The following is a 23,628-nucleotide window of genomic DNA, read 5'->3' on the forward strand; positions in this document are numbered from 1 at the left end:
GGGTATTCCTGTACTAAACCAATCATATTCAAGCATAGCACTTACCCCAAACCAATCACAGTGCTTCCCCCCAACACCAAGCATGAAGGGCGCATACATGTGAGCCCCAGCACCTGCCCGGCTCAGTGCATTGTCTCCTCTCTGTTGACAGTGTGTGGTTCTGGTGTGGTGTAAGAGATGACTTTTTTTTCCTCCGGGCTTCCTCCGCCTGCCCTTTGTTACCATGGCCGATCGTAACTCTCCTAAGCCTACAACTTCTTTGAGGAAGGGGAAGAAGAATCCAACAATAACTTACACCCAAAAATTTGATGAAATAAGGAGGATTGAAGGAAGTGAAAAGAAAGCCAAAGTTGCCCACCATTATGGACTCAACAAGGACGATCTCTCCAACTGGCCGCATTGTTTACCAACAACCATTCTGACTGGATGCGTCAGTGTATCACGAAAACTAAATCCTCGTTTATAGCTTTCAGAGGTATGTTTATCAAAATGCCCTGCAGCTGCAGTAATCCAGGAATAGTGACATGTTATCTGTGAAAGACTCGTTTCAATAAAAAATAGGAAAAGGCTTAACCAATCTGATAATGAATGAACCACATGGAGTAATTCTTCACTAAACAGGTGTGGTGATTCCACCTATACAGTAATAACAAACTCAAGATCTCAAGTTAAGTAACTCTGGTACATATGAAACACAGATAGTTAACTGTTGAACTGTGACTGCAAGAAGAGAAAAACAACAAAATTTGGGGGTATTCGAGGAAGCAGGCAGGTCCCCATCGGCACTGTTTACGAATGATCTCTCCAACTGGCCACACTGTTTACCAACCACCACTCCAACTGGATGCGTCAGTGTATCACCCATTCTAAATTCTCATTTGTAGCTTTCAGAGGTATGTTTATAAAAATGCCCAGCAGCTGTGATAATCCAGGAATAATAAGTAACTTGTGAAAGACTCATTTCACTAGAAAATATGGAAAGGCTATGCCCATTTGCTAAAGAATTAACCTCAACAAATTGACGACCCTTACGACGACATGGAGGCACACTGCCTCCATACTGGACTTCCAGGGGTTCCCAAGGGAGGTTGATGAGGAGGAAGCTGCACAGAGGCAGCAGCAGCACAAGGCAGCAACACACTCGCTTTGTGCTGACAGGCCATAGTCTGCCGCCAGCCTCGGAAGCCCTCTCCCCTACCCTGTCCATTCAAGCAACGTCGTCAGTCGGAGTCAGGTAAGAATCTTACAATATTGATCATTTCCATTAAATATGCTTTACTAATTTCTTTTCCCGGCTGTTCTTGTCCGCTGGTGACCAGTTTGATGTAGGTTTGGGGGTAAAGGGGGCAACTTATCCAAAATGACAGATTCTTAAGTAAATTTCCCCATAAGACAAGTTATTTCTAACTCGTGGAATTCTCAAATCGCGGAATGTGCTCAGCCTCATAAAAGCACGATATAGGAGATTCTACTGCATATACAAAAATAAATGACTAAGAAGGAGGTATTACAGAGCCTCCTTACCCAACAAGAATGCGGGACAGTGTCTCCTTTATCCCAATCTTCTTATACCTAGAAATGAAACAAGGACCAGGATATATATATTATCGAGTAGGCAGGTCATATTCTGGGGAAGAGGCTACAGATTTTAACCACATACAAACAACACATAAGACACCAACTATTTCACATGCACTCCACCTTCTCTGCCAGACACATCACTTCCCAAATCCACCTAAGCCATCACAAGGCTTCCTGCCTGAAACCTTGTTATGGATAGGCCCACTGCTGCAGCAGAATATAAAGATCGCACTTTCTTTTTCACATCCTTTCTCTTTTTAGTGGCAAATTGGAGATAAACAAGTAGAGTCAGAGACTACTGACATGTAGACTGAGCATGGAGTCCCACTTATGAGGTATATGATGTGCCTGGGCAATGTGGTTAATCTACATTCAAGTGATTCAGTATGTGACTAGAATGCTTAGAAGATAGGAGAGTCTAATCTAAGCAGGAGATTGGTATACAGATATAGCTTTACAGGCACTACTGAAAATCTTTGTGGCTCATTAATGAGGGTTTTACTCTAAAGCCCATCATTTTATTACACATGGTACATCTATTTTCCCTGCATCATCATCTTGCCAATATAGTACTTATTTTTCTACAGCTCAAGATACTACTCTACACATTAAGTACAATCATTCTCTTCAAATATTTAATTTCAATACAATATTTATTTGAAGCAAATGTCAAGTTCTCCTTCACTGTCACTGAAGTTCAACTTATACCTTAAACTGTAATTGTTTTAATGAACATCCTTACTACTACAGCACAGTACAGTAATACTGTTACATGGTATAGGGTATCCAAATAATCAAACAGTGTAAGGTTAATATCCTGAAATACACTGTCAGTGCAAAATGAAAAGATTTGTAATGTGTCTCACCTCGTTCTTGAGGACTTTCTGCATGATGTGAACTTCGTCAGACTGAGTGCCACGAGCAGGGCCCTGGGTGCGGCGGGAGTTGGGGCGGTCCATGGCAAAGTCAAGGAGGTCCTCACACGACACGTGGTCCCCCGACTGATACAGGGAACCACTGCCCCCTCCCACACCCTCCCTAAAGCCATTAGTGGTTAGGTGAGCGTCAGAGGAGTTAGGGAAGGACTCTGAGCTAGGGAAAGGTGGAGGCAAGGGCCCTACAGGGGACACACTCTGCTCCTCCTCCAAGATGTCATCCAAAGCATCCATCTCACTGGCCACTTGACTTTCAAAGCTGTCATCCAGCGCACCTGGACTTCTGTCGCAAAAAATTATAGGGTCAAATGTTACACTGAAGGGATTATTCTTTTATGTGAGCATTCAAACTGAAGAGCTATTGCATAGTTTGAATGTATTTGGCAATTTTCTGGCAAAGCTGATAAAGAGGTAGTGAACTGCATAAAAGCATTTTACTGGAAGTACTGGATTACTAGAGACCATAAACTTTTTGCAGCAGATAGGTACAGTTTATATCAGTATAAATCTACATCATGCATACGATACATATATGAGGTAATGAGGAAGCATCAAATACAGTGTACAAAACATAGAACTAACGCAGTAGTGTATATCTTTTTCACTGTGTCAAACCAAGTAATTAGAAAATATAGAAACACTGGCCACATGAAATATATTGGTACTAACAGAAGGCAAGAAGGAATGATGAAAAACTAGCACCAAGCCATAATATGGCTATATAACACTAAGTTAGAAGGGAGTGAGGGAAATATTTATATTACATGTATAATGTGAAGAGCAGTAAGAAACGTGATAATGTCAGAAAAGAAACAGTGAGAGAGTTACCTAGGAAATCAGTAAGCTGTGGGGCCAACATAGTGAGGAAAGGAAGGGGAAAGCTGAAAGACAGTACTGAGGTGTAAATGAGCAATCAAGAAAAAGGTGATGGATAGTTATAGGGCAGTTACACTGTGAACAAAGGGGATGAGGGTCATGGCTCATTAAATGACCATGAGTGAGGTGGGTATGTCCCATGCAAAGATGAGTAAGGAAAGTCTCCCACTGACAGCTGGGGTGGGTAGATGTGTGCCATGGAAGAAATGAGGGATTAGCACAATGAAGTTTGTTGTGAACCTGCAGGTTCCATGGGGACTGCCAATATTCACAAAAAAGAGATGGGTCAGAAAAGGAAAACAATCAAGAGCAGGAATGGGGCAGAGAGAGGACCTACAGGATAGTAGCAGAGTGAGCCACAGAGTCAGCTTGTTTATCACCTGTAGTCCCGATATGGCTAGAAAGCCAGCAGAAGGGAAATGGCTTTTTCTGAACAAAAAGACAGAAGAGCCTCTCTTGAATTTGGGTGGTTAGAGGATGGGAAAGCATGGTGTGTAGGGAAGCGAATGCACTGAAAGTGAGAGAATGAAAGATATCAAAGGCAGAGGAAGAGAACCTAGGAAGAGACTTCAGAGCTAAAAGACTAGCATACAGTACTGCAGTGAGAATACTTGCAATGGATGGAAGTGTACTTTGGAAGGAGGAGGAGTCCAAGAACAAAATACCAAACCCAACACCATGGCAATATCTGGAGCCATCAGTAAAAATACCTGTGGCAGAAGGGTGACGGGATGTATGTTCAGGAAAAGGGAGCGAAGAGTATCCAGGGTAAGATGAGATGTAGAACAAGGGAGAAATGAAAATGAGACCACAGCAGGAGGCAGAAGCCATGGTGGGAAGGTCGCTGGATGAAGTGGAAGACTAGGACAAAAGGTGAAAACAGACTAAAGATGGGTGGGGACCACATAGGGGAACGGACGAAGGAGATGGGAGACCGTGTGAAAAAAGCGTTGGAAAAGGCTGGAAGAGAGTAATCTATTTGTAGGAAACTGCAGGAAACATGCAGAGGACCTAGTAGTTAGAAAAGAACAACAATAAGAGGGGGGGGATGCCTGATTCAACACAAAGACTTGCAGGAGCTGACTGTTGAGCAACAATAGCTAAAGCAAGACCAATATCTATCTATCTACTTGTCTACTGCCAGACACCTTCATCCAACAAGGGGTGGCCACAAACAAATCATCTCCATGTCACCCGGCCCCCCGTCATTTCACTGCCCTGCTCCCAGCTCGCATCCCCTTCTCTCATATACCTCTTCACTCCATCCCTCCATCTCATCCTTGGCCTCCCACTCCATCTTCCCCCTTCCATCTCACTCGTATACACTCTCTTCGTTAGTCTCACTCTCCATTCTCTCCCCACAGCCAATCCACCTCAATGTATTTCTCCTAACGCTTTCCAACACATCCACATCACAATCCTCCTTCACTTCCTCATTTGTCAGTCTGTCTCTCCATGTAACTCCACATGCTCTTAAATAACTCATTTCCACTGCTGTCACCCTTGACTTGTGTCCTTCCAACAAGGTCCACGCTTCACCTCCATACGTTAGAGTTATCACAATACTGTCGTGCAGCACCTTTTTTTACTTCCATGCTGTATGCGGCCAGAAAACTTTGCCCTCACTACCTAGTGTAGGACCTTTTGAGGGGAGGCGTGACAAAGAGTCTGCCAGCATAGATTGTGGGACCAGGGTGAGATGGGGCTCAAACCTGTGCTAGAGGGTACAGGGTATTACGGTTCCCAGGCTGCCGCTTCTGTCCAACAGGGAGGGGCCCGAACGTGGGAGTAGCACCCCACAAGGTTAATGGCCTGGCAGTTACAGTGCCAAGGCACGCTTGAAGGGTGTCCCCGTAGCTGTCCCGGCAGGGTGCCCAGAGGCCACTACCACTGCCACTGGTCAGGGCTAGTGGGTTAGGGGTCCCAGATCCAATGCTTGGACTGGGGACTTCAGTGGGTTAGGCCTGTGGCATGTATCTCCCCTTTATTATTTTTACTACTTATGAACAAGTTAAATAATGAGGGTCAAAGCAAGCCTGAAGACACTAAATCACCCAGAGAGGTCAGAGTGGGATCATGGAAAGTGGGAAGTTTAATGGGTAGAGCAGGGGAAATAGCTGAGACACTGAGTTGGAAGTGGGTGGATGTGGGTTGTGTGTAAGAAGTCCAGAATAGGGGCAAATCAGCCAGAAAGACTGCTGGGAGGGATTGTTATTATAAGTTTTGGCAGGGTAGGAGAGACGGATATGGTGGTGTGGGTGTGATGGTTGGGTAGAAATGGGTGGAATATGTCATGAATGTAATGAGAGTAAGTGATAAGATAATAGTAGTGAAAATTTTGTTCCATGGGAAAATGGTTGCATTTATAGCAGCCTAAGCTTGACAGGCAGGCTTGAATGAGGTGGAGAAGGATAGATTCTGGGATGTTTTAATATGTGTAGTAAGTGGTATGGGGAATGATGAGATTGTAGGACTGGGAGGGGACTTAAATGGTCATGTAGGTGACGCAGCTCAAGGATATGAAGAAGTACAAGGGGGATGTGCATATGGTTCAAGAAATAAGGATGGGGAGAAGATACTTGAGTATGTGGGGGCAATGAACATGATTGTGTGCTATACACATTTTAGGAAAAGAGAGAGCAGGTTGATTACCTATGAGTCTGGGGGAAATAGCAGCCAGATAGACTATTTCCTGATCAGGAGGGCTGATAAGAAGTTAGTGAGGGATGTTACAGTTATAGAGAGCAAGGAGTGTGTGCAGCAACACAAGTTATTGATATGTGACATGGTGCTTAAGGCTTAAGGTAAGGGTGATGTAAAAGAGGACCTATGCACCTGGGAAGAAAATATGGATGCTGAGAAACCAAGCAGTAAGGGATGCCTTCTACATGGAGATGAGGAGAGTGATGGCTGAACAGGGAGATATCAACAGAAGTGTTAATGTATAGAGCCCTTCAAGAGCAACCTCTTGAGTTAATAATTCAGTATGTGGATCAACAAGAGGCCCACCAAGACATAAAGTAACTTGGTGGTGGGATGAAGGTGTAGAAGCTGCAGTTAAGGAGAAAAGAAGGCTTTTCTGGGAATGGAAGAAGGATGGTAACAGAGAGGAATACCTGGCTGCTAAGCCTGGGCTAGAAAAGAGGTTTACAGGGTGAAGTCCGAGTCACAGAGACTTTTACTTGATACCCTACATCATGTGGAAAGGAAGAATATGATGTTTAAGATGGCAAATCAGATGAAGAGGGAGAACAGAGATATCATAGGTGAGCAGTCTGTGAAAAGTGGTGAAGAAAGGGGAGTGGTGAACAGTGGGGATATTAAAGATGCATGGAGAGAGCATTACAACCGGTTGCTGAATGAGGAGTTTGACTGGGACAGGGAAGGTTTGGAGCCTGCAGATCCAGTGTTTGGCCCTTCACCTTTGATGCTGCTACTGTGAGTGGAGCAACAGGCAGGATGCAATTGAGGAAGGCAGCTGATGTGTTTGTGTTGACTGCTGAAATCCTCAGAAGATACAGGAGTGAGGTTAGTCACTAATCTGATAAATATGATTATATGTCTTGTCCCATATGATTGGCTGAAAAGTGTAACTGTAAATGTGCACAAGGAGAAGGGTGATGCCCTAGAATGAGGAAGTTATAGAGGCATAAAACTTTCAGATCAGATACTGAAGGTAATGGAGAGAGCTTCAGTGGGTTTGATTAGAGAAAGTGTGGATATTGATGAGATGCAGCTTGAGTTTATGTCAGGCAATGAGGCCACTGATGCCATATTCATTGTTCAACAGCTTCAGAAAAATTATGTTGGAAAGAAAAGGGCTTGATGGATGAGTTTGGGAGAGTGTGTATAAAACGGAATCTAAAGGTGAATGTAGGGAAGAGTAAAGTTATGGTCTTTGAGATAAATGAAGTCGGTGAATGTACAGTGAGGCTGGATGAGGAGGAAATGGAAGATGTGAGTACATTTAACTACTCAGGTAGTGTGATGAGTAAGGATGGAAGTTTAGAGGGTGAAGTAACTGAAAAAGTACAACAAGGAAGAAAGGTTGCTGGTTCCTCGAAAGCAGTGATAAGAAACAAGGAAGTGTGCATGGAAGTGAAAAAATTACTGCAGGACAATATTGTGAGACCAACTTTAACGTATAGAAGTGAAGCTTGGACCTTGTTAGAGGGATACAAGTCAAGAGTGAGAGCAGTGGAAATGAGTTATTTGAAAGGAGCACGTGGAGTCACATGGAGAGACAGACTGATAAATGAGGAAATGATGGAACATTGTGGTGTGGATGTGGATGTGATATGAAGCATTAGGAGAAACACACTGAGGTGATTTGGCCATGTGGAGAGGATGGAGAGTGAGAGACTGATGAGGAGAAAGTATGTGAGTGAGGTGGAGGGGGAGTCCAAGGTTGAGGTGGAGGGATGGAGTGGAGAGGTATATGAGAGGTGTGAGCTGGGAGCAAGGCAGTGAAATTTGGGGGGACAGGGTGACAAGGAGGCAATTTGTTTGTGGCCACCCCTTACAGGATTAAGGCATCTGGCAACAGGCAGATAGATAGAAAAGGGAACTGTACATTGTTACTGTTGACTTGGAGAAAGCCTTTGAGAATGACCCTAGATAGGTGGTAAAGTGGGCAATGAGAAAGCTTGGGATCAAGGAGTAGCTGGTCAGGGTGGTTATGGCCATGTATGTGGGTGCTTGCACCCAGGTAAGGGTGAATGAGATTTGAGTGATGAGCTTTCCTGGAATGTTGATGTGCACCAGGGGTCAGTTTTGAGCCTCTTGTTGTTTATCATGGTACTTGAAAACCTCTCAAGTGACTTCAGAAATGGACTCTTGTGGGAGATATTGTATGCTGATGGTTTGGCGTTGATTGCAGAGAATAAAAGGGAGGCAGAGGAAAGATTTAGGAAGTGGAGAGATGGTATGGGGCACAAGGGCATAAGAGTAGATGCAGATAAAACAAAAGTGATGATATCTAGGGCTGGTGGCAGTATTGCCAGAGAAGAGAGTGGCCATGTGCAATTTGCCACAAGGGCATGGGAAGTAATTTCATTTTGTGCAGTGTCTGTGATAAGTGGGTGCATAAGAGATGTACTGGTATTAGAGGTAGGTTGTGAGATAATGCTGATTTCATGTGTACATTGTGTCGGGGAGAGCAGATGGAGATTGTCAGGCGTGAAAGGATTGAACTTGCTATGAGTCTCTTGAGTGTGTGGAAAAGGTTTGTTATTTGGGAGATATGTTATGTGCTGGAGGTGGGGCTGGAGCTAGCTTTGTGGCTAGAGAGAGGAGTGGCTGGAAAAAGTTCAGGGAGCTGTTGCCTCTCCTGACACTGAGAGGGCTCTCCCTCTGTGCTAAGGGATCTTTGTATGCAGCATCTGTTAATGTGTTAGGAGTGTAATGCTGCATGATAGTGAGACCTGGGCAGTAAAGGAAGGGAACATTCGTAAGAAATGGCAATGATTGGGTGGATGTGCAGTGCGTCCCTGAGTGCGAGGCCTGGGGGGACTAAATTTTTCGATGGAAGAGTTGAGGAGCAGGATGGGACTGAAGTGTATTGGTGTTGTGATGAGGAGAAGCAGACTGAGATGGTATGAGCATGTGGAGAGGATGGGCGATGATAACCAGGTGCAGAAAGTGAGAAGTGTTAATGTTACAGGTAGGGTTGCAAGAGGTGGACTGAAAAAGACCTGGGATGAAGTCATTGAGTGCAACCCCAGGGATAAGGGACTGAATAGGGAAGCTGCCACAGATCGAGCACCATGGACAGCCGCCATTAGGTGACCAAGGCCAATGCATGCAAGCATTTTGGAGCCTTCAAAAATGAAACGAACGTAACACTCACTTAGCTGCTTCTAATCACTACTTTCAAAGAACCAGCTACCTTTCTTCCTCGTTGTACCCCTTCAAGTACTTCACCCTCTAAACTTCCATCCTTACTCATCACACTACCCAAGTACTTAAATGCACTCACATTTTCCATTTCCTCATCATCCAACATCACTGTACATCCAGTGACTTCATTTCTCTCAAAGACCATAATTTTACTCTTCCCTATATTCACCTTTAGATTCTATTACTTACACACTCTTCCAAACTTATTCACCAAGCCTTGCAGTTCCCCTTCATCTTCACTTAATACAGTATCATCTGCAAACAACAGTACAGGAAGTTTCCAAACATTGCTCTCTCTCATTAAAGCCATTCCAACATCCACTGCCCTACCTTGTATCTCTTTTATAACCCCATCCATATACTGATTGAACAACCATGAAGACATGACACATCCCAGTTTCAATCCAACATTCAAACAGACTAAGACACTGAATTCACCATCCACACGGACCACAGTCTTAGCCCCCTCACTCTTCACGGCATTCAACAACTTCCCATTTACTCCATATATTCTTGACATTTTGCACATTCCTTGTCTATCCACCCTGTCATATTCTTTCCCCAAATCCATGAATGCAACATACAACTTCTTTCCCTTCTCTAGAAACTTTTCCACTAATGGATTGAGAATGAGTACCTGATCTACACAACTTCTTCCCTTGCTAAAACCCCCCTGTTCTTCACCAGCTAATTCCTCTGTTATTTCCCTAACTCTCCCAATAAGTATCCTATCATACATTTTCCCTATTACACTAAGAAGACAAATGCCCCTATGATTACCAGACATTTATTTTTCCCTTTTTCCTTTGTACAGGTGATAATTATACCTGACTAACAGTCCTCTGGGACTCTACCTTCCTCCCAGGCCAATCTGCACATCTTCCATATCCATTCTACTACTATCCCTCCCCCATGCTTCAGCATTTAACCATGCACTCCATCAATTCCTAAGGCTTTCCCCATTTTGACTTTCTCCACTGCTTCCACTACCAATATGAAGAACAGAATCTGGCTTTGAAAGAGTACGAGTGGAGGCAGAAGAACAGACTAGGCAACCATAATCAGGTTTAGAAAGAATAAGGACAGAATGAAGACAAAGAAGTGTGACACAATCAGCATCCCATGACTGATGAGACAGGGTTTACAGCAACTGAAGATGATGAGGGGTACAAGACTTACAGGAAGAAACATGTGCATTCCAGTTTAATCTAGAGTCAAACATGAGGCCAAGAAAAATAGGAGAGGAACAGTGAGAAAGATGGATGCTATACTGGCGAATGAGTAAACATAACTGTACAGGACTTATAGGTAGAAAAATGAGAACCCATGTGGAGGCAGCATCAATGGCAGACTGAAGAAGGAGTTGGAGATGAAACAGGTCTGATTCTGCAGCATAAATAGCAAAATCATCAACATACAGAGACCACAACAGATGGGGGTAGAGAAGAGACAATGATATTTAAAGCTACAGTATATAAAAAAGGGTAGTACTAAGGACACAGCCATGTGGGACACCTTCATGTTGGGGAAAGGCTTGGGAAAGATGGTCTCTTAAATAGACATGAAAGTTTCAGAGACAAAGAAAATTTTGAGGAAAAACACCTATGCTACCATGATGACAAAGAGAATGGAGACTTTCTATCTATCTTTCTATTGCCAGATGCCTTAATCCCATAAAAGGTGGCCACAAACAAATCACCTCCATGTTGCCCTGTCCCCAGCCATTTCACTCCCATCTCCCCACCTCACATCCTCCTCTCTCATATACCTCTCCACTCCATCCTTCCATCACATCCTCAGCTATCTATCTATCTATCTATCTATCGCTATACGCCTTAATCCAGTAAGAGGTGGCCACAAACTAATCACCTTCATGTCACCCTGTTCCTGGCCATTTCACTCCCATACCCCCACCTCACATCCTCCTCTCTCATATACCTCTCCACTCCATCCCTTCATCTCATCTTTGGCCTCCCCCTCTCTCTCCCCTTCAAAGACAACAAAAAATATGATACTGTACCTCCATGCAGCATCATAGGCCTTTTCTAAATAAAAAAATAAAAAAGACAGCAATGACTGATTGGTAGAGTGAAAATGCAGAGTGGATAAAATATCTGAGTCTAAAGAGAGGGTCTAAGGTGCTGCATGCCTTATGACACACAAAATGTAAGACCGATGGCACTAACAATACTAACAAAGTGATCACCGACAACTGTCATATCGTAAAACTCCTTATCAGTGGGATTTGATATTCCAGTCTCTCAGAATGCTCAGAATTAATCCATGTAGTGTACAATTACAATACACAATGTTCATGTACACTGTAGATAATATAAGTTATGAGCTAATTTCAACATGTTTTATTTTTTTTTATCTTCAGTGTTTAAATGGATGTGTAAAATGGGAACTGATAAATAAAATGCAATAATATAGGTAAAAACATTCTTGAGTAATAAGAAGAATAAAATCATGCAACATGCAAGAGCAGATCCAGAGGCCCATCAGCCAAGAAAGGGTAGATATTATGCCATATTAGATAAAACCAATAATGCTGTTGTGGGCATAACTTTATAGCCAAATAAATAGCAGAATACACATACAGACGAAAATATCTGTGAAATTATTCATGCAATCATTTTAATTTCAGTTAATTCATTGCCTACATGTTTTATTACTCATTAAAGTATGTATACCATATTTCCATACAAGCAGTCCCTCCTGTGTGTTGCTTCTTTAGTCTGACAACAATTTAAAACCTACAGCCTCAGGTAAATACTTGATCATCTAGGGCAAAATGGACCCTTGCCCTTAAAGATGTTTCGTATTCGGTAGAATAAATAATATCACAATGATAAATCGTTTGTCATGTATGCCATTAATATATTCTCACCATGTAGGTGAGAGCCTTTACAGTTTCACTACACTTTAACAATGCCACAAAGATTAACTGTCCACTTAGGAAAAGAAAATTATAACCATTACAGTGGGGCAAATCACAGCATAACTAGGGGTATCCTGGTCATGCTTTATATCAGTGCCTCAAGGCATTTTTCCCATAGGAGAGTAACATTTTATGGTTGTCATCAATTACAACCCTGCCCCCCATTTTTAGAGTAAGCTGATTCTGCTCTAGCAATCATGAGGCTGGAAATGTTTATTTCTCTCACAATTCGTTTCGTTTTCGTTTCATTTTTAAAGGCTCCAACATGCTTGCATGTGTCGGCCTTGGTCACCTAATGGCGGCTCTCCTTACTGCACGATCCATTGCAGCCTCCCTGTTCAGTCCCTTAACCCTAAGGTCACACTTAATGACCTCATCCCAGGTCTTTCTCGGTCTACCCCTCATAACCCCACCCCCAATATTAACACTTCTCACCTTCCTCACCCAATTATCATCCCCCATCCTCTCCACATGTCCAAACCACCTCAATCTACCTCTCCTCATCACAACATCAATATACTCCAGTCCCATCCTACCTCTCAACTCTTCCATCGTAAACCCAGCCCCTCCAGGCCTTGGATGCAGGGATGCACGGCACATCCACCTAATCATTGTCATTTCTGTACGTCTGAGCCGGCGAATGTCTTCCTCCTTCACTGCCCAGGTCTCACTACCATACAGCATTACACTCCTAACACATGCTGCATACAAAGACCCCTTAGCACGTAGGGATAGCCCTCTCAATGTCAGGAGAGGCAAGAGCTCCCTGAACTTCTTCCAACTACTTCTCACCCTAGCCACAGAGCTAGCTCCAGCCCCACCTCCAGCACACAACATGTCTCCCAAATAACAAAACTCTTCCACACACTCAAGAGATTCACCAGCAAGTTCAATCCTTTCACGTCTGACAATCTCCACCTGCTCACCACGCCGTACACATAAAATCAGCATTATCTCGCAGTCTACCTCTGATACCACTATATCTCTTATGCACCCATTTATCACACACACCACACAAGAAGGAATTACTTCCCACGCCCTTGTGGCAAACTGCACATGGCCACTCTCCCTCGTCTTTGACAGTACGCCACCAACCCTAGATATCATCACTTTTGTTTTATCTGCATTTACCCTTAAACCCTTTTGCCCCATATCATCTCTCCACTTCCTAAACCTTTCCTCAGCCTCCATTTCGTTCTCTGCAATCAACACCAAATCATCAGCATACAACAACTCCCACAGGAGTCCGTTTCTAAAGTCACGTGAAAGGGCTTCAAGTACCATGATAAACAACATGGGACTCAAGACTGACCCCTGATGCACACCAACATTCACGGAAAACTCATCACTCAAATCTCCATTCATTCTTACCTGGGTGTGAGCACCTACATACATGGCCATAACCACCCTAACCAGCCACTCCTCCAAGCCAAGCTTTCTCATTGCCCACTTCACCACCTCTCTAGGGACTCTGTCAAAGGCCTTTTCCAAATCAACAAAAACAAAATAAAGATCCCTTCTCCTACCTATATATTTTTCCTGAAGCTGGCGAACAATGAATATGGCATCAGTGGTCCTCCTACCTGGCATAAACCCAAACTGCATCTCATCAATATTCACTCTTTCTCTAATCATACCTTCTAAAACTCTCTCCATTACCTTCATTATCTGATCTAAAAGCTTTATACCTCTATAATTTCCTCTTTCCAGGGCATCACCCTTCCCTTTATACACATTTACAATTACACTCCTCAGCCAATCATCTGGGACAACACACTCATAAATAATCCTATTTATCAGGTCAGTGACTAAACTCACCCCTATATCGCCTGAGGCCTTCAACATTTCGGCAGTCAACCCAGACACACCTGCTGCCTTCCCCACCCTCATCCTGCCTATTGCCTCACTCACAGTAGCAGTATCAATCAAAGGCCAAGGGCCAGACACTGGATCTGCTGGCTCCAAACCTTCCCTGTCCCAGTCAAACTCCTCATTCAACAACCGGTTATAATGCTCTCTCCATGCATCTTTAATATCCTCACTGTTCACCACTACCCTTCCTTCATCATTCTTCACACACTGGTAAATATTTATGCTGTTACACCATGTTGCTGCAGTTGATTAAAAAAAAAAATCACTAGTCTTTTACTTGTTGCCACTGCATCATCATGCAAACTAATGATAATTCTTCCTTGCTGCTTGCACTGTAAAAGCAGTAATAAACTACATCATGGACATCTTAGTTTTCTAAATAGCTAACTCTTTCATTACCAAAGTAATTGTGAGCTAAGACTCCCTTTTTTTAACAATGCCTGTGCAAGAGGAAGGTGAACCCCCCTTTTGCTTCAAGGTTAAAACAGACACATACAAAGGCAGCTAGTTTCCAGGTGTGAAGATGGTGATATGCTCAGGTGGCTGTGGTGTCTAGGTGATGGTGGTGTATAGGTGTGATGATGATGGTGTCTAACTGAATTGAATTATTGAATAATAACTTGGCACTGCAACAACTCAGTCATATGATGCTGAAAAAAACACTATTACCTGCATGCAAAAAAATCAAAATCTACTTCCAGGGATTTAAAAAAAAAAAAAAAAAAAAAAAAAAAAAAAAAAAAATTAATTAAAACAGGTGGAGGAGGGCCATCTCCTGAAAACAAAAAGTGTTTAATGGTATAGGTGATGGTGTTTAGGTGGTGGTAATGTCTACAAGGTGGTGGTGATGTGTCTTATGTGGTGGTGGTGGTGGTGGTGGAGTCTAGATGGTGGTGATAATGTCTAAGAGGTAATGGTGATGTGTCTGTGGTGGTGATGTAGCTATATGGTGGTGATAATGCCTACAAAGTGATGGTGGTGTCAAGGTGGTGATGGTGTGTCTACATGGTGGTGATGGTATTTACATGGTGGTGGTGATGATGATGGTGTCTAGGTGGTGGTGATGAAATGTCTAGACACCACCTAGAGGTGTTGCTGATGATGGTGTTTAGGTGTTGCTGTTGTTGTTGGTTGTGGTGGTGGTGGTAGTAATGGTGAAGATAGTGTCTAGATGTTGGTGATGATGTGGCTAGGTGGTGGTGGAATCTGGGGGTGGTGGTGACAATAGTGTCTAGGTAGTGGTGACGATAGTGTCTATGATGGTGTTGATGTCTATACAGTAGAGATGGTGTCTAGGTGATGAATAGGATACTGTCTACATGTAGGTTGTGGTGGAGGTGTCTAGATAGTAGTGGTGGCAGCAACTGTTTCCAGGTGGTTGTGAGTGGTGGTGCTGGTGATGGTGTCCAAGTGATGATCATAACTTGATGATGATGGCTGTGGTCTCTCTAGCTGGTTGTGGTGTCTAAAGTAAGTGTTGGTGACAGTGGTGACTAAACTGTGGCAGTCTGTTGGTTAGGGGGTGGTGTGGTGGGTTATAGAAAGTGGTGGAGGTGCTGATTTCTAGGTGATGATGGTGTCTAGGTGGTGGTGATATAGGTGTCAAATTGGTGTCAATGTGGTGGTTGTGATACTGGTGTCAGGCTAGTGGTGCTGTCTAAGCTGTGGTAGTGTCAATGGTGATGGTGATAGTGTCTAACTGGTTGTGATGTTTAGGTGTTGGTAATCTGGGTGACTGAGGTTATGATTTTAGGTAGTGGTGCAAATGTCAGAGGTGGTGATGGATGAGAGTTCTGGCTGGTGGTGGTGGTGGTGGTGAAGGCCTTGTGATCTGTGTTGGTGGGGTCTTGATGACAATGGTATTTTGGTGGTGGATGTGGTGGTTTCTAGAAAGTGGTGATGGAATATAAGTAGTAGAGGTGGTGGTGGTGGTGACAATGTGCAGTTGGTGGTTGTGGAAATGTGTGGTCAGTGGTGGTGGTGGTGGTGGCAATGTGTGGTCAGTGGCGGTGGTGGTGGCAATGTGTGGTCAGTGGTGGTGGTGGTGGTGGCAATGTGTGGTCAGTGGTGGTGGTGGTGGCAATGTGTGGTCAGTGGTGGTGGTGGTGGCAATGTGTGGTCAGTGGTGGTGGTGGTGGTGGCAATGTGTGGTCAGTGGTGGTGGTGGCAATGTGTGGTCAGTGGTGGTGGTGGCAATGTGTGGTCAGTGGTGGTGGTGGTGGCAATGTGTGGTCAACGGTGGTGGTGGTGGCAATGTGTGGTCAGTAATGGTCATGGTGGCAGTAGTGATGGTGGTGATGTCTTGGTAATGGTGGTGGTGATGTCTCAGCAGTGATGGTGGTGATGTCAGCAATAATGGTTTTGATGTCAGTAGTGATGGTGGTGACATCTTGGTGGTGATGGTGGTGATGTCTTGGTAGTGATGGTGGTGATGTCTTAGCACTGATGGTAGTGACGTCTCAGTAGTACTCGTGGTGGTGATGGTGTCTGGATGGTAATGCTGTCTGGGCGACGGTGGCAGTTTGTGTCTGGGTGGTGTTGTGTGTGGGTGTGTTTGTGAGGTATGGATGGTAGTGACTGCTTTATGATCTACAATGCCAGCAGCCGAAAACTGTCATCTGCACCATCTAGTGTCTTAAACAATACCTGTCCCACTACCACAGCCACATAGGAATGTGATGAACTTTATCTTAGAATTAAAATTCCTGCATATGGACAGCAATAATCAAAAAGGCTGGCTTGTATGGATACAAACTATTTTTAGTGATAGTATTGAACTAAACACAAACAAGAAAACTTCAGGGTGATGCCAATTACTTCTTTACACTTCCCTTTACATCAATTTAATATGAAGTCTGTACTCTACTGCAGATAAATGAAAGCAGCAAATATATGATATGAGTATCTATACAGGATTTGATTAAAGTATGTCTGGTTTGAAGGACTTTAAGTGCTAGGGGGGCATGTGCCCCCACTGGATCTGCCCTTGAACTGGAAATTGAGAGCAGTATATTTCATGGGTAATAAATGGGAACTTTGCATGCTTACTGCTAGGGAGAAGTGGCTGCAGAGAGTATAGGAGTCTTGCCATGCCCAAACAAATACCTTGACAAAAGCTATACATCATATGTACTTACTGTTTTACAATATAGGCATTAAGTACAGTAAAACCTTGATATAACGGACTTCAATAGAAAGGAATTCACTTTTATCAGACTCGAGGAGCTACCGGACTAAATTCCTGTATATCAGAAAAGTCCAACAAAGCCAGAAGCAGTCTAGACTACCTGACCACTTCAGTTATGTTCACCGCAATAAAGTAAATAAAAGACATGTTTATCAGTGTACAGTACGGTATTATTATATACAGTATATTATACCATTTGATTAATGTCGTGAAGTTATAACACAGTACAGTACTGCAGTGGTAGACAAAACAGTTTAGAAACAGTTCATCGATCCAGACTAACAGTTTGATATATTGGAAAAAGTTCGGGTTAGCAGGGGAAGTCCGGATGTCGCTTTTATCGGAGTTTCGTATTTTCGGAATGGTTTGGGCCCCAATTAGTCCGTTATAGTGAGGTCTTACTGTACTGACATTTAGGACGACCAGATGGTATGAATCACTTAATATATGCAGACACAGAAATCATAATGCAATATATATTGATTCCCTTGTGATATAGGGCAGTTATATGTCAGTGGGGACTCCCATCATCCACTCTCTCAGTGTAGTTACTCTACTCCAGGATGACTCTACATATAGTGACATGTCAAATGATTTCCTGTAAGCCAGGAAATCGTTTAGTATGCTGGGTGGTAACCATATAACCAACCTACATGAGTTCCCTACATGTCAATGGGTGGGTTGGCAGAAAGTTAGTGCCCCTCCCCAGAAAACACCTAACTAAAAGACAAACAAAATGCCTCAGACCAGGACTGACCAATGGTGATGACCAAGAACCGAACCAAGGACATGGTGCGGATTTCAACGTGGAATGTTAGGGGTGCGAATGATGAGGTGAAAAGAGAGAGAGAGAGAGAGATTGCCCATGTGCTTAAGGAGGCAAAAGTGGACATAAGTGAACTGACTGAGACTAAATGAAGAGGTAAGAGTGTGAGAAAGTGCAAGTATGGATTGGGTATATGTGCAGGAGTAGGTGAGAATGAGAGGACAAAGAAGGGTGTCTGTATTGTTGTGTGCAAGAGATGGAAGGAGAATATAAAAGTATGGATCAGTTGGTTTTCAAAGATTGTGTGGGTAAGACTGAAAGTTGGAATATAAGCATGGGTGACTGTGTTGCCACATGCGGCAATGGAAGACCGTGAAAGTAAAGTGAAAGTAGAGTTCTGGGTAAATGTGGAAGTGTGCATGGAAAAGTTTGAGAGGAGTGAGAGGGTGTTTTTGACTGGAGATATGAGTGGAAAAGTAGAGAATGTGAAGGTGGATGGAGTAGTCGGTGAGTGGGGTGTGTCTGCAGAAGTGGATGAGAATGGTAAGTGCTCTAGTGGACACTCGTGCAGAGAGGGGATTGGTGATAGCCAATACCCTCTTTAGGCACAAAATGATCCACAGATATACATGACGAGTAATGAGAAGGGTGGGTGGTGAACTGAATGAACGGAAGGCCATGATTGATTATGCATGTGTGGATGAGAGAATGAGAAGGTATATATTGGATGCATGAGCATACAGAGGTTGGAGGAGTGGACTTTCTGACCACCACTTGGTGATGGTGAACGTCAAGGTACAAATGTGATGGATGAATAGAAGGACAGTAGGGCAGGAGGAAGTAGTTCATACAAGGAGGGTAAAAAGGTTTCAAGAGGCTGAAAAAAAAGAAAGAGTGTACGAAGGAAATGAAGAAGCAACTGGATAAATGTGATTTGGAGCAGACTGGGGAGGTGGAAGGTGTGTGTGTAGGATATTCCCAGATGAAATCTGTGCAGCACGTGAGGTGGTGTGTGGGTGAAGAGAATTCCAGGAGGATTGGAAGTCAGGTATAATTGTTCCCCTGTACAAAGGAAAAGGGGAAAATGAAGTGTGTGGTAAACAAAGAGGCATTTGTTTTCTTAGTGTAACAGCAAAAGTATATGGTAGGAAACTTATTGACAAAGTCAGAGAAATAACACGAGGAATTAGATGGAGAAGAACAGAGAGGTTTTAGGAAGGAAAGGGGTTGTGTAGAGCAGATATTCAACCAAAGGTCTTTAGCGGAAAAGTTACTAGTGAAGGGAAAGAAGTTGTATATCGCCTTCGTGGATTTGGAGAATGCATACGAAAGTGTAGATAGACAGGGAATGTGGAAAATATAAAGACTATATGGAGTAAATGGGAAGCTGCTGAATGCCATGAACAGTATGTATGAGGGTGCTAGGGCTGCAGTGCAGTGGATGGTGAACTGAGTGAATTTTTCTATCTGAATGTTGGACTGAAATGGATGTCATGTCTCCATAGTCGTTCAATCTGTATATAGATGGGGTTATAAAAGAGATACAAGGTAGGGCCGTGGATGTTGATGCGACCTTAATGAGGGAAGGCAGAGTTTGGAAACCTCCTGTTCTGTTGTTTGCAGATGATACTGTACTGTTAAGAGAAGACAAGGGGAACTGCAAGACTTGGTAAATGAGTTAAGAAGACTGTGTAAGAAAAAGAATCTAAAGGTGAGTGTAGGGATGAGTAAAGTTGTGGTTTTCAAGTGAAATGAAGTCAATGAGTGCACTGTGAAGCTGGAGGATGAGGAAATGGAAAATGTGAATGCATTTAGGTACTTGGGTAGTGTGAAGAGTAAGGATGGAAGTTTAGAGGGTAAAGTGCTTGAAAAGGTTCAGCAGAAAAGAAAAGTTGCTGGTTCTTTGAAAGCAGTGATAAGAAACAGAGAAGTGAGCATGGAAGTAAAAAAGTCACTGTATGATAGTACTGTGATACCAACTCTAACATATGGAAGTGAAGCTTGGACCTTGTTGGAAGGACACAAGTCAAGAGTGAAAGTAGTGGAAATGAGTTATCTGAGATGAACTTGTGGAGTTACATGGAGAGAGAGACTGACAAATGAGGAAGTGAAAGAGCATTGTGTGTGACTGTGGATGTGAGAGAAAAGTGTTAGGAGAAATACAATGAGGTGATTTGGCCATGTGGAGAAGATGAAGGGTGAGCGACTAATGAGGTGAGTGTATGTGGGTGAGGTGGAGGGGGGAGTGAAAGGGAGGGGAGGGAAGGGGAGACTGAGAATGAGATGTAGGGATGGAGTAGAGAGGTATATGAGAGAGGGGGGTGTGAGCTGGGAGGAGGGCAGCAAAATGGCAGGGGACAGGGTGCCATGGAGGCGATTTGTTTGTGGCCATCCCTTATAGAAGTGAGGCATCTGGATATAGATAGATATATCGTATAGTGATATGAAAATGATCACCTGCTGGATATCTGCTGCATGAAAAATTCAGTTAATGTAGAAATTTACTAATAAAATTTTAATTAACCTCTACTTTGTTGTTCCTGTAATTTTTGTGGATACAACAAGATGGCTTCATGAATTGCTGATTACTCCATGCACACTACTTCAGGGACAGCAACCATCACATCCCTTCATGATCTTTTAAATTTTAAGCTTAGAAAAGTGCAAAGAAACACACAACTTGGATACCTACAAAACACAAGGTGTTGCTCTCACATTGTTACCTCATTTTTACCAATATTTTGGTTCAGTTTCTTGTTATACCAGCATGGAAGTTGTCAGTCACTTTCAGACATTCTGTACTGTAACCTTGCTTCCCCCAGGGAACATATAACTACCATATATATCAAACCAACAGGGGAAAACCCAATCTAATATAAATGAGTGTATTATCAGCTTCACTTGATACATTAGACTACTGTACCAAGATATCAGGAAAAACTTTGGTGCAACTGTGCAAATTTAAAATTTTATAATATATTCATACTTGTATGATGCTAGACACAATAATAAATAACAAAGCAGTAAGAAACATTAATGCACATCAGTGAAGTTTAATAAACTTATGAAGTCAAAAACACCAAAAAAGAATTAGTTACTCCACACTTTTTTCAGTTAGGCTTGCATCAGATACACCAAAAAAAAAAAAAAAAAGAAAAGCCTGGAAGTTTATAGTGTATGATTGTGTGTGTGTGCTGTATATTACTGTAAATCACTATTAAACAGATTAAATGTTTAATGAAGTTTATTCCATACTCATTCTACTGAATTAGTTCATGAAGGATACTGTGAAGTACAATGGGTACACTGTTTATAATATTTTGGATATTCATAATTTCATGTATCATAGTACCATACTTCACCCATGTATGAAGCACTATTTGATCACATCAAAGATAAGCTCTGATAAACTCAAGATAAAGGCAGAATCTGACTGGAATCACAGATATTTAGTGAAAGGAATACTGTATATAGTTATCAATTTTTTAAATAAAATTTTAACTGATGAAGTTCTTATATTGCAATCTAATTTCCTGTTCACAGCACTGGAATAAGAAAGTAATGTAGAATACTCACGTGAAGAGTCTGGGAGGCTTGGCTGGAGGCATCTTTGGGCCAGGGGAGGCAGCATCATCACTTGAGTTGGGTTCCCCTGCAGCTACTGCAGACAAAGTGGCACTACTGGACTCCAGTTGAGGGTTGTGGGTATGCTGGATAACTAAGCGGCCAGTTGAGTGCTCTCCAGGACTGCCTAATGCTGGAGAATGGCCCCCTCCCCGCAGCAGAGAGTTAGCCACTCCCCCCGGGATGATTAGTGGGTGTTTGCGCTGGTGTCTAGGCTTTGTTTGGCTGCCGGTGGGACGAGTGCGGTCTCTTGGTGGTAATGGTAGTAGATTAACAGCATCCAGGTTGGTGCTGTCTGCAGTTGTTGAATCTGGTGTACTGCATGATTCCCCTGCCGAGTCTCCCGCTGTCTTATGTGTCGAGTTGGGAATTACCAAAGGAGAGGGCTTGGGTTTCACGGGGGGTGGTACTTTGGTATGCTTGAACCCTTTTGGAAGTGTCTGGTGACTTGAAAGGTCAACTGAGGCAGCACTATGGCTGTTGACTGTTGTTCCATTTTCCTTGGCTCCTGGCCCGCCTCGCATACCATAACTACGTTCAATAGTGCTGAAACCAGAACCAAGGTTGTGCTTGTTACCACGGATCTTAGGTCTGACGGTGACACCTGCACGCAGCATCCTGAGGGGGTTATGCTCAGCTGGCTCTGGATCAGCACTAAGGGGTGGGTCTCTCTCAGCACGGCACCCCAAAGGCTCGCACTCCAGCCCTGGACGCTCCACCAAGGAGTTGTATACTTCCTTTGCTTCTTCTGTTATGCTCGACTGTGTTGGGCAAACAAAATGAAAAACAAATACACTAAAAAATTATAACTCAAAACCACTTGTGAGCCCAACATTAACAGGACAGAGTTAAATGAACCAATTAAATAAAAAAGCAATATTTATCACTACAGTACTTCTTACACATACATACCGGTAACTATTCTGCAATAAAAAAAAACATGCAGGTGTAGGATATAATTACTGTTAGTTTACATGCATTCTCCAATATGCAAATATGAAATGTAGATATACAGTACAACATGAGTAAATAAGAAATGATCATCTCTTATGCAAGTTAGGAGGAGGAAAGAGAGATTTGCATGCCCACACTACTTTTAATTGTTCATACTTATTCTACTTTTTCTGCACATACACCTAATTTGGATGCATGGATAAGAAATAACATAATGCACACTTACTAAAGAAAAAAATGATGGATGTGAACAGTTATCCATATATACACCCCTGCTGAACTCTGATCTAGCACAACAGTGTACGGTACTGTAATGGAGAATGTCTGACCATAAGCATACCTAAATTCAGAGCCAAATGCAGCTACTATTTTTAACTGACAGTAATTGTCAAACATATGGCTGCAATTCTGCCTACTGGCTGTGCTGCCATGTGGTAGTTTGGAGCTGGCCACATCTTCATAAAATGTAATAATTAATCCAATTATGGATGCAAGCAAATGAAAGGTGGTTGTAACTGTCTAGTGATGTTAATTTATTATATTCTTTCTACCTTCAGATACAGTGTAACTATATTTGGTTTAAAGAAAGGTCTGATGTGGCCTTCATTAACTCTTTTCATTACACCTTCCTAAGCTTAATAAAAGCATCTGGTGGCAGCAAGAACAGTCAAAATCATACCCTGGGCCTGAAGGAGTTTACACCTTTAAGATAGGTGTCTTTTATATTTTTCTGGATAATGGCAAACAAGTTTATGTAGCTCCAGTACAACAACCCTAGGCCGTATGGGTTGTATGCATGCCCACTATAAAAATCTTGCTAATATAGCACACTCTGAGACCTGTCTTCATAAAGTCAATATGATGAAGTCCTCATTTTATTCCTGCTACCATTGGACAGCTTTATTCATCTCCCTTGCAGTGAAGAGGTCAAAATATTGAGCACCTCCTACAAGGAAATAACACATTATCAGCACAAGTAATACATATACTTCCG

At 42.9% G+C, this 23,628-nt stretch overlaps 1 protein-coding gene across 1 annotated transcript in view; it reads right to left on the reverse strand.

Annotated features, from left to right (window-relative positions):
• Positions 1–23,628, reverse strand: part of Ack-like (activated Cdc42 kinase-like) — a 441,226-nt gene that overhangs the window by 27,986 nt on the left and 389,612 nt on the right. The window contains exons 21-22 of the mRNA XM_080283506.1: positions 21,633–22,441; positions 2,448–2,799 (exon numbers count right to left, since the gene is read on the reverse strand). Of these exons, the coding sequence (XP_080139632.1) occupies positions 2,448–2,799; positions 21,633–22,441 (1,161 nt within the window). The remainder of the gene's footprint in view (positions 1–2,447; positions 2,800–21,632; positions 22,442–23,628) is intronic.

The sequence above is a fragment of the Coenobita brevimanus genome, chromosome 97 (genome assembly GCF_032717465.1).
Source record: "Coenobita brevimanus isolate Jiangsu-jjx chromosome 97, ASM3271746v2, whole genome shotgun sequence".
Taxonomy (NCBI): Eukaryota; Metazoa; Arthropoda; class Malacostraca; order Decapoda; family Coenobitidae; genus Coenobita; species Coenobita brevimanus.